Genomic DNA, 11,846 nt, shown 5'->3' on the forward strand with positions numbered 1-11,846 from the left:
TGTGTGTGTGTGTGTGTGTGTGTGTGTGTGTGTGTGTGTGTGTGTGTGTGTGTGTGTGTGTGATTTAAGTTGATCACATGATTCATGTGTAAATGAAAAAACTGTTATTCACTCACTGTGTTGTGTGTTGGTGGGCGACACAAAGCTTCACATCCTGATCTGAGCTCAGGTAAACCTCTCCACACCACCAAGATGATCTGAGATGGACAACTCCTGAAGAGAAAGACAGGCAGAGAGAGAGACAGGCAGAGAGAGACAGACATGTATCATAAGATCAAAGTAATTTTCGAAAATGAAACCATATTAACATTTTTTTTAACTTATTAAATGAAACCAAACTCTTATTGTGAAATGAGTCCCTGAGACCAGATTCAGTACAGAGGCCTGCTGAGACCAAAAGTCGAACCTACACATTAAAAGACAGTCAGAGCAGGTGGAGGGTCAGACTGTGTGTTTGCGGGGTTACCTGATGGCGTGGGCGAGGTCGACACATTTCCAGGTTTCTACAGGAAGTCCATTCAGCTGCAGAACTGAGTCTCCTGGACGGAGTCCAGACTGATGAGCCGGACCACCTGCAAACAGAGGGAACAGACCACCAATCAAATCTCCCTGTGATCTCAGGTGTGTGTTTGCTATCTCAGGTGTATTATCTCAGGTGAGTGTTTGTTATCTCAGGGGAGGGTCTTACCTGGGTCAACAGCCTGGACTCGGACGGGACAATCAGAGCAGATTGTAAATCCAAACCCATCTTTTCCTCGAGTGATGCTCACCTGCAGAAAAAAGTCTGTTAGCCTGTTAGCTGAATACATGTGTAGGATCAGACATGTAATTCTGAACACATGTTGCTGATTACACTGAAGGAGCTACTTGTCAGTTCTGCTACTGCTACATAGCTAACATTAGCATTAGTGGCTGTTTCCTGACCAGAAGAAACTTCATTCCTTTACTCATCAACAGCTGCCTCCAGAGGTGGAAACAAACACCTATGTTAACTCTACTAAACTAAGCATGCTAACCAGCTAGCTCCTGTCTGTCTACTAAAGTAAGCATGCTGTATTATAAACAAAATGGCTGCAGCTCTTGGTGAGACTGGTAAGTAAACAGCTGTTAATGCTAATGTTAGTGATGTAGCAATTGCAAAATGTACAAATAGCTTATAGCTAATCAAAGGTTCTATAAACTTATTGATCTCTTATTTAGTTTTTAAGATATTGATAAATAAACTTCACAAGGGGTGGGGCTTAGCAGGAAAATGGCCATAACCCAGTAACCATTTGTCCAATCATCATAATTCTGGGTACATGTCTTGAGGCTGTGTTTGGGTAGAGGTCTACTGAAGTACTTTGAGCCCAACCTACAGGGGGCGCCAAAAAATACCAAACATGTGACATCAGAACCTGAACACTGTGGAGACCAGTTTTAACCAGAATCTGAAGAGCCATATTGATTGGTACATGTGGGCGTGGCCTATCACACATTTGTTCAATCCAACATCATGTCTCCTGAACACACATGCGCACACACAAATACACTGAGGCTCTCTCTGTGGCCACATGTAACTGCATTAACATTAATGTGATTGTGATGAAGGTAAAAACTCTTTTTCCACAGAGCTGCTTAAACAGAACCAACACAGAATCGAGAAAGAACTGAAGAAGAATAAATACATAAAAAAGTATTTATTAATCTTGATAAAAAACTTAGTGAAGGTTCAACAATGACACAATAAGTTTGTTAAACTCATTGATTATGTTTATAAATGATTATACCCATGAGGCTTTTATTATTATGTCTACGTCTAACTTTCTATGAATGTCAACAGTGTTAATGATGCAATGATGCTGTTATTAACTGTAGTAATGTTAATAAGCTTCTTATAAGGATTTATAAAGACCTCATTCTTATTAATATGTTTAGTTTGTCCTGATGGTGGCGCCTCAGAACTCTTCTAGTCTCAGTGTCACATATTCATACAAATAATAATTAATACAGTCCGTTATAATGATGGTCCAGGTTAACAACAGACTGCACTAAATCATATCTTATTATATAGCATTTTAAACAGGGTTCAGTATCTGGCAGTAGCTTATGTATTAATCAGTCAACCAAAGCAAAAATACACTCAATCAATAACTGATGATACAGTGACTCACACAGTAAACCCCCAGAGATCACTGAGTCTTAATTGTGTGGTACAGGTTTCAGCCTGTAGGGGGCGCTGGTTCTGGACTCTGCTGGTCTTTAGTCATGTGTGGACTGAGTCAGGATGTTTGTGTCAGACCCAGACTGGAGGTCTGGTCCTGGTCTTTGAGCTGTTTCCATGTCTCCTCTGTAAACAGTGACTGACCGGAGGAAAGGTTGACTTGTCCTGAGACTTTTCGCTCCACAAAAGAAGTTAAATGTCCCTGAGTCCAGACTGACAGGCTGATATTAAAACTCCCGCAGGGACTCAGACACCTTGGGGGTGGGTGAGGGGTGGGGGGGGGGGGGGGGGGGGTTGTTTAAACAGGACACAGACTCTATGTTTGTGTTTCTCTGCAGGATCGGTCCTGACTATTCCACACTCCATGAGACCATGTTTACTGTCCTGGCCCTGGTTCAGAATCCTGGTCCTGGTTGGTCCTCCTCAGCCAGACTTGACACTCATTTTTCAGTGACATTTATTTGAAATCATGAAGCTTCATGTAAAATGTTGTGAAAGGTTGTTAAAAACTGGTTTTAGCCACACCCCCTCATTTCTGATCAGGAAGTAAGTCTAAGTCCCTCTTTCATGGCTGCACAGGAAGTAGACACATCCCATCATTGACAGAACCAAGACAGAGCCAAAGCAGAACTGAAACAGTCCAGTTTAACATGGTGAAAATCACATGAACATGGAGACAAGCTGAAGAGATTATGTTTTTGTTTAACATAGAGACACACACACACACACACACACACACACACACACACACACAGGAAACTCTGGAGGCTTTGCCTGGAAATGACAAACAGGCAGCAGTGACACCACATGGTGCAGCCAATCAGACAAGCCTCTTGTTTCCTGCTGATTTGTTTCCATATTAACTGTGTGTGTGTGTGTGTGTGTGTGTGTGTGTGTGTGTGTGTGTGTGTGTGTGTGTGTGTGAATCTAAGCAGTACCTTGACAGTCTGTCACACCAGACTCCAAAAAAATTGTTAATTCTAACTCAACCTGGATGTGACTAACTCAAACAATCAGGACCAGCTTTGATTTAATGATCCAATTGAGGTTAAATATGACACACACACACACACACACACACACACACACACACCTGAGGCAGGTTCTGTCCAATGCAGACTCGACACAGTCGGTGGATGGTGTGCATGACCACAGATCTGATCCTCCTGCAGGGCTGCACCAGGACCAGGACCAGGACCAGGGTCTGACACGCTTACCGGTTTAAAACAGGTCCAGAATCCACGTCTAACCAAGGTCGAGATATCACAAAAAACAGAACCAGATATAATCCAAGTCCAGAACCAGGAACAGGTTGGAACCAAGTCCAGATTTATAGGACCAGACCCAAGTCTGAGCTGATCCACACGGATCAAACCAGATGTTCAGACCTCTGAGGCGTCAGGAAACCAGGTCAGAGAAAGACCAAAAGAAATCACAAAGATTCACAGAACAGGGACCAGGTCTGACCCAGGTCCAGCTGGTTCAGGTGGACTACTGTGTGTGAGTTTTCATCCTAATCTGGATGTGGAGAATAGAGTGTGTGTGTGTTTGTGTGTGTGTGTGTGTGTGTGTGTGTGTGTGTGTGTGTGTGTGTGTGTGGGAACCTACAGACTGAAGAATAGCAGGAAACACACACACACACAAAAACACTGGATGTATCCCTGTGATAAGACACACACTTCCTGAACACACACACACACACACACACACAAAAACAGTGGATGTATCCGCGTGATAAGACACGCACTTCCTGAACACACACACACACACACACACACTTCCCCCCGTGTGAATGTTTTTACTGTTTCATACTGTGACTCTGGAGTTGCACTACACAGCCCTGATCTGTAGACCTGGACCTGTCACCTGTTTGTTGCCTGGTGCGTCACTCAGAGAGATTCAGCCAATCAGAAGACACCTCTCCTCTGATTGGCTGACCAGCTTGGAGCTGTGAGTTGTCCAGCTAATTAAACTTCACTTCTGCGGTCACCATGTTAACGAATACAACGCAGTCATCATGTGACCACAGATCGTCACATGTGCCTGCAGAGCTGCTTCACTGCGACCAGCAGAGACCCCACCCCCCCACTAACCCAGATCCACATGTAGTCCTGGACCCCTATCTCTGTGAGGACCATCTGATTTAGACCATTTAGGGGGTACCAGGTCTGAGGGTTCAGATTAAAATCAGGTTTAAGGTTCTGTAGGGGCTAAGGGACACGTGTGTGTGTGTGTGTGTGTGTGTGTGTGTGTGTGTGTGTGTGTGTGTGTGTGTGTGTGTGTGTGTGTGTGTGTCATATACTGTGAAGCATCTTCCCTCTATAATTCATCACATGTGAATCTTTGATGAAGCTTTAAAGAGAAACACATACACATCTCATCTGTGTTAAAGTTCAGTACAGCTGTTCAAAAACTGCTGGAGTCCTGAGTCTGGGTGAGTCGGTGTGGGACCAGGTCCTGGTCCAACCTATGTCCTCTGTGTGTTTGTGTCATGTGACCTGGACTTACCGTGGGTCTCTGGGAGCTGCTGCCATCTCTGGACACTCGCTGGGTGGTGCTGGTGTAGAGGACGGGGACTGAGGTGGTGCTGGTTGGACCAAGGCTGAGGGGTTGCCGGGAGGTCCGGTTCTGGCTGGGTCGGTCTTTGAGTCCAGCAGTGGAGGCGGTGGAGATGACAGTGTTCAGGTCAGTATCTGGGGCAGAGTCTGGAGTCCTCCTGAGGTCTGCTGCGAGCAGAGAACCACCATCATCATCATCATCATCCCAAGACCAGACCACATTCCTCCAGAACATCCTGTCCTCAGACTGAACCAGGAGGGACCGGACCAGACCAAACCAGTCCTGACCAGATCAGACCAGACCAAGAGACGGTGATTCTGTATCAGATCCTACAGGTCCCTGACTCTGAGAGACCTGGATCCAGACTGACCCCTGAGTCAGAGACCTTCAGAAAACAAACAGTGTCATGGTCTCAGCAGAAAGTGGATCAGGGTCCATTCAGGATCTGAACCAGACTGTGTTCTCTGTACATGAGGTCCAGACTGGTTCAGGTCAGACCTGGTCTGTGGAGTCCTCCTCAGGTCCTGGATGCAGTCTGAGGACTGCAGACTGGTTCTGAGTCTGAGCTCTGCAGATGTTACTGCTCCCCTCTCTCTCTCTCTGTCTGTCGGCCAGGGCGAACGAGTGTCAGGTCTCAGTGTGTGTGTGTGTGTGTGTGTGTGTGGGGGGGGGGGGGGGGAATGGAGATAGATGGAGTAAAAGATGGGTGAGGGGGGATTGAGGGAGGTATTGTGAGGGTCACATGGTTACCAGGCAGCTTCTCATCACCATGGTAACCGTGTGGACCCCCGGGGAGAGAGAGAGAGAAAGAGAGAGAGAACGAGCAGGAGTCACTTTTAATCATCTACAACTGCTCGCTCGCCCCTCTATCCCATCACCGTAAATAGATAAACATATAGATTTACATATGGGACAGTGTGTGTGTGTGTGTGTGTGTGTGTGTGTGTGTGTGTATGTGTGTGTGTGTGCATGTTAGTCCTGAGGGTTTCTGTCAGTGCTAAAGAAGCTAACAGCATGCTAGTGATGATGTCACTAGTTACAAGATAAAACAGTTGTTAGCCTGTTAGCATCTTTAGCTTGAACTCACCACAGTGAGTCAGTCTCTCCTCTGGCTCCTCCCCCTCTTGCCTCTGCTGTGATGTTACCCTCAGGTATTTACTCCAGCCAAACCCCTCCCCCAGCAGGTAGAACCAACCAGTGAGAAGCTGCAACACAGAGGGGGGTGTGGCCAATATGATAAATTCATGCATGCTCATTCCAGCCAATCAGAGTCCAGGACTCTGTGACAACTGATTGGGTCAAACTCACCTTAGAGGACGAGACAACAGAACCAATCCCAAAGCTCATACAGCCAATCAGCTGACTACGCCTGAGGGGGCAGAGACAGAGACAGGTGAGACAAGGGGGTGTGGCCTCAGACTATTTTATGATCATGTGATATTTCTTTCATTAGTGCATCGATGTGATGAAGTTGTTCAGTTGGGGAGGGGCTTGGCCTTTACAGTCTGAGTAGTCAGAAGAGGGACTCATTTTCATGACGGACAAACAGGAAATGAATGATGTGTTCACTGACCTGCTGTCAGTCCGTCTTCTGAACACTGAAAACAACAACCTGTGGAGGAGGAGGTCATCCCTGAGATACCTGAAACACACACACACACACACACACACACACACGGAAACAGAGACACACACACACACACAGACAGAGACACACACACACACACACACACAAATATGAAAACTGGACTGTGATGACATCATAATAATGAACATGTTTTATGGTACAATTCATTGACGTGTGTCTCACAGGGTGAAGATGTGGTTGTAGTGAGGGTTCTTGTTGTTCAGAACAGGTGGAGTCTTCATCCTGAGGTCAGAGGTCACTGACACCTGAAAACAAATACAAACCTGTTTTATTGTCTCTGTGGAGACCCCGATCGAGACCTCAGTCCTCAAAGGTCCTCAGAGTCCTCACAGGTCCTCAGAGTCCTCACAAGTCATGAGAGTCCTCACAGGTCCTCAGAGTCCTCACAGGTCCTCAGAGTTCTCAGAGGTCCTCAGAGTCCTCACAAGTCCTGAGAGTCCTCACAGGTCCTCAGAGTCCTCACAGGTCCTCAGAGTTCTCAGAGGTCCTGAGAGTCCTCAGAGTCCTCACAAGTCCTGAGAGTCCTCACAGGTCCTCAGTCCTCACAAGTTCTGAGAGTCATCAGAGTCCTCAGAGTTCCTCAGAGTCCTCACAGGTCCTGAGAGTCCCTGAGAGTCCTCACAGGTCCTCAGAGTCCTGAGAGTCCTCACAAGTCCTGAGAGTCCTCACAGGTCCTCAGAGTCCTCACAAGTCCTGAGAGTCCTCACAGGTCCTGACAGTCCTCAGAGGTCCTGAGAGTCCTCACAGGTCCTGACAGTCCTCACAGGTCCTGACAGTCCTCAGAGGTCCTGAGAGTCCTCACAAGTCCTGAGAGTCCTCACAGGTCCTGAGAGTCCTCACAGGTCCTCAGAGTTCTCACAAGCCCTGAGAGTCATCAGAGTCCTCAGAGTTCCTCAGAGTCCTCACAGGTCCTCAGAGTCCTCATCATCATCATGTGTCTTTACCTTCACATACGAGTCACATGACCTCTGGCATTTTCCCATCAGCTCCCGAGCCTCATGGACTGAAGAGAGAGAAGGAGTTTCACCGAAGAAGGAGGAGAAGAGGAGACAAGGAGACATCAGATTATTGATTAGATTATGATATCTTATTGATTAAACACACATAACAAGATTACTGTTTGATCACTGACTTGAATCAGCTACTGATTATGATCAATAAATCCTGCTGACATGAGTCTGTGCTGTGATCATGTGATGTGTTAAAGCTCTTCTCTTATTGGCTGCTGCAGCACTTACTGTGAATGATGAGCTGTCTCGCCTCTGCAGTGATTGACAACCGCAACTGACCTATAGAGAGAGAGAGATGATTGACATTCAACCAATGAATTTAAACCAGTGATTTATTGGTTAGTGACCAGTTATAAACTGGTTCATTCTAACAGGAAATAACTGGTCAATCTTATCTGACCAGTGGATGGATGGATGGATGGATGGATGGATGGATTGATTGATTGTACCTCTCCCTCTGAACACAGATGGGTGGATCTTCCTCCTCCTCCTGGTCCTGATCTCAGTTTTCCTCTCCACAGACCTGGACCTGGTTGTGGGTGCCCCCCTCTCTCCTGTCGGGGGCTCTGGATCCAGGACTCTCTCATACCTGCTCCTGTTGCTGGTCCTGGACTCTGAGGACTGCTCTGAGACCAGACCTTGAGTCTTCTGAGGGTCTGCTGTAGACCTGGACCTGACCTGGAGCAGACCAGACAGATCAGTATCTGGTTAAGGATCAGGATCAGAGTCCCTGTCTGTATGTTTAACAAACCTCAGATGTGGACCCTGTGGTTCTGGTCCATCGGTCCTGTGTTGGTCTCCTCCGGTTCGGCCAAGTCTCTGTGAATTCTGGATCAGTCTGGTCTGTGAGGATTAAACCCTGAACCAGTTCTGACGCTCTGGGCTCCACGGTCTGGATCCTGGTCTGGATCCTGGTCTTCTTGATCAGGGCCACTCTGACCTCAGGTCTACTAGACTGGAGCTCACCTCCAGACCCAAATCCAGATCTAGGTCTAAACTCAGATGCAGTCCTGACTTTGGTCCTGGTTCTGGTTCCAGTCTGTGGAAACCTACAGAGAGAGTGATAGAAGTCTGAATCATTAGTTATTGATCAACGATCAGTCATTGATTTGATCAGTTCTCCTGTTCTCACCGTTCTTTCCTCAGGTTCTGGGTTCTACTGTTCCTCTGCAGTTCTCCTGGATCTCTGTTCTCCTTCCAGCCTCCTCCTGTTCTCCTCCTCCTCTTCAGCCCCTCCCCCTCCTCCCTGCACCTCTTCTTACAGGCTGGGGGTTGGGACTGAGCTTCCTGGTGCAGCTGGAGCACAGCTCCATCACAGGGCCTATCAGGAGAGAACAGATTTGTTTATGATTGTTCTTGTTTTGAATAAAGTTCTGATACAATCAGCTGTACTCGCTTGTCCTTGAGGGTCAAGGGAGGGATGCGGAAGGGATTAACTTCAGGGGAGCTGAAGTTTATCCCAGTTGTCACTGGGCAAGAGGTGGGATACACCTGGACAGTTCATTTGTCAATCATAGGATTGACAGTCTCACCTGTCTCTCTCTCTCTGAGACCTCAGGACATGGTCAGGGACTGACGCCCCCCCCCCTTCCTGATTCTCATCACGACTTAGAAACCATAAGATGCAGCTCGTTACACTGATTAAAGCTAACGAGGAGGATTAACAGATTAACACACACACTTTAACACACACTCATGTCAGCATGGATTCCTCTCAGTCCTGCTCCTGTTTGTTTGTTACTGATCACCAATAAACTGTGATCGATTCATTTGTGTTTTATCAATAATTCAGAGCTCTGACACAAACAGGAACCAGTTAAGGGGGTGGGGGTGTTAACAGTCAAAAGAATCAGATTCAGTCTCACCTTTTCTTGCTGCAGAGAGACATTGCCTCCGTCAGTCCAACTCTGACTAACCCTAACTACCACTCTAACTACCAGTCTATCTAACCCGTCTCTGCTCCTCTCGTCTCTGACTCACTTTGTTTCTTCAGTTTTTTCCCTCTGAAGGAAAAAAATTCAAACCAGCCGCAGATTTTTACCTCATCAAGTTGAAACAAAGAAGCGTGGTGCTTCCTCTCTGGACCATCAAAACAAAAGCTCCTTTTTCTTTTATTTCTTTTTTCTTTTGTTTTCTTTTGTTTTCTTTTTTCCCCTCTGTTAGCATCAACTTGTTTCAGAACAAATAAATCATTAAAATCATCACTAGCATCAGCTCAGTGATTTATGAAGCAGGAAGACTCAGTTATAAAATCAATTATTGAAGTTATCAATCATCTCAGATCAATAATAAATACTACAGCTGATGACTCTGACAGAGAGGAACAGAAAACCCACTCACTCAGACTCGGATGTAAAAACAGAACAGATTTAATTTTCTCCGTTTTACCAGCTGAAAACAACACCAGGCTTTTATTGTGGAAAACACTGCCTTATTTCCTGTGTTGTTGAGGTGAATTTCATTTGGCTCCGGTCACTTCCTGCTGCTCAGACACTCACAGAGAAGCTCCACATGTGTTTGTCATTAACAGAAAGGAGGAGGGAACAGTGTCTCCATGGCAACAAACCAAATTCCAGTCAGAAACCAGAGAATTTATGGTTCAGGCTTTTCTGTTTTTGTTTCTGGTTTGTTCACATCAACATTACAGAGAAGAACAGGAAGGTACGGATCAGAACCTGGACCGAGCCTGGACCTCTGAACATCTGGACATCTGAACCTCTGGACCTCTGAACCTCTGGACCTCTGAACATCTGGACATCTGAACCTCTGGACCTCTGATCATCTGAACCTCTGGATATCTGAACATCTGGACATTTGGACCTCTGATCATGTGGACCTCTGGACCTCTGAACCTCTGGACCTCTGATCATCTGAACCTCTGGACCTCTGAACCTCTGGACCTCTGATCATCTGAACTTTGAACCTCTGGACCTCTGATCATCTGAACCTCTGGACATCTGAACATCTGGACATCTGGACATCTGGACTTCTGATCATCTGAACCCCTGGACCTCTGGACATCTGGACATCTGAACCATTAGTGTGGTGATGAACATGTTGTTAGCGTGTTGCTCTGTGCTCAGTGTGACAGACTGTGACTAAATCTGATCAGATTATCACCCTGACTCTCTCTCTGTGTCTCAGTGGGAGTCGGCGTCTCTTGCCTGCTGCAGATGGTTACTCTCTCAGAGGATCTGGACTCTTCATGAAGCTTTGAACTTAAAATTTCATTTGGGATTTTTCTTTATCATAATCAGAGGTTTGTTTTCATCTGGAGCCTGAAGACAGCCAGGTAAATTTATGGATTATTAATATCAGTGATCAATCAGTGACAGCAGTGAGAGATCTTTGTGTTTAAACCTGAAACACTGGTGAAACAGGGAAAATAACTTCAGCTACAAAACATAGCAATAAATTATATTCATAACAATAAACTTCATTTATACTGCACTTTTCAAAAGTTCCAAAGTACTTTACAGGTTGAACCAGGACTGATGCAAATAAAATCAGACACTTCAAATAAAAACTCCAACAATAAAGACAATAACAAAAATAACAATATTAATAAGAAAGAGAAAACATGTAGGCAACAAAATGGTGTCTGTCTTTAAAAGGATAGTAGTTGTCACTGATTCCACAGCTTCAGATCCTTGGCCAGGGTAGTCCAGATCTGCAGGGCTGCTCTCTGGCTCATAGGGAGCAGCAGTTTAGTAATGTAGCTGGGACCGTGAAGAGCTTTAAATGTGACTGGTGAACAGAGACAGAAGCTGAAACAGGACTGATGTGATCTTCTCAATTATTATAAAAATAAAAACATGGCTGACTTTCTCCAGATCAGACTGAGAGAAAATAAAAAAATTTTCACCTTAAAATCGTTAAAGTGCCAAAAACAATTTAATCATCTGATGTGTGTTTGAAAGCTCAGGAACAGCTACTAAACTGACCTCAGTTTCTAAAGTCAAACATCAACATCCTTCCGTTTTTAACAGTTTTATGACAGCTCAGCAGTAAACAAGTGACACATGGCTCCTTCAGTGATACAGTTTAATCCTGCAGAGATGCAGATCAGAGAAGAAGAATCATGTTAAATACAGAGAGAATACATGATGACACAAATTCATTGAATGAAATATGTAAACAATAATTTAACAGATAATAATTATACATGCCATTCTTTTTATTCATGTGATTGTTTATTTGAAAATGTCTTTATCTTATAAATGTTCTCCATGCTGGAGAATAAGAAGAAATCTGATCTCTGATCTGTTTGTGTTTGTTCTGCTGTTTGAACTTCATCCTGTTAACGAGGTCACAAGTTCACAAGGTCAAAGGTCATGAACAGACAGCAAGACAAACAAGAATCACATCAAACACATCAACGTTTATTCAGTGACAAAGAAAGACCTTATGAGGTTATCAGACTGGT

At 45.2% G+C, this 11,846-nt stretch overlaps 1 protein-coding gene across 1 annotated transcript in view; it reads right to left on the minus strand.

The window, feature by feature from the left end:
* Positions 1-3,689, minus strand: part of LOC111237439 (regulator of G-protein signaling 3-like) — a 14,434-nt gene extending 10,745 nt beyond the window's left edge. Inside the window, exons 1-4 of the mRNA XM_022766524.1 lie at positions 3,297-3,689; positions 689-770; positions 467-572; positions 117-213 (exon numbers count right to left, since the gene is read on the minus strand). Coding sequence (XP_022622245.1) covers positions 117-213; positions 467-572; positions 689-770; positions 3,297-3,350 — 339 coding nt within the window. The 5' untranslated portion in view covers positions 3,351-3,689. The remainder of the gene's footprint in view (positions 1-116; positions 214-466; positions 573-688; positions 771-3,296) is intronic.
* Positions 3,690-11,846: the final 8,157 nt, after the last annotated feature.

The sequence above is a fragment of the Seriola dumerili genome, unplaced genomic scaffold (genome assembly GCF_002260705.1).
Source record: "Seriola dumerili isolate Sdu_G_001 unplaced genomic scaffold, Sdu_1.0 BDQW01000866.1, whole genome shotgun sequence".
Lineage (NCBI taxonomy): Eukaryota > Metazoa > Chordata > Actinopteri > Carangiformes > Carangidae > Seriola > Seriola dumerili.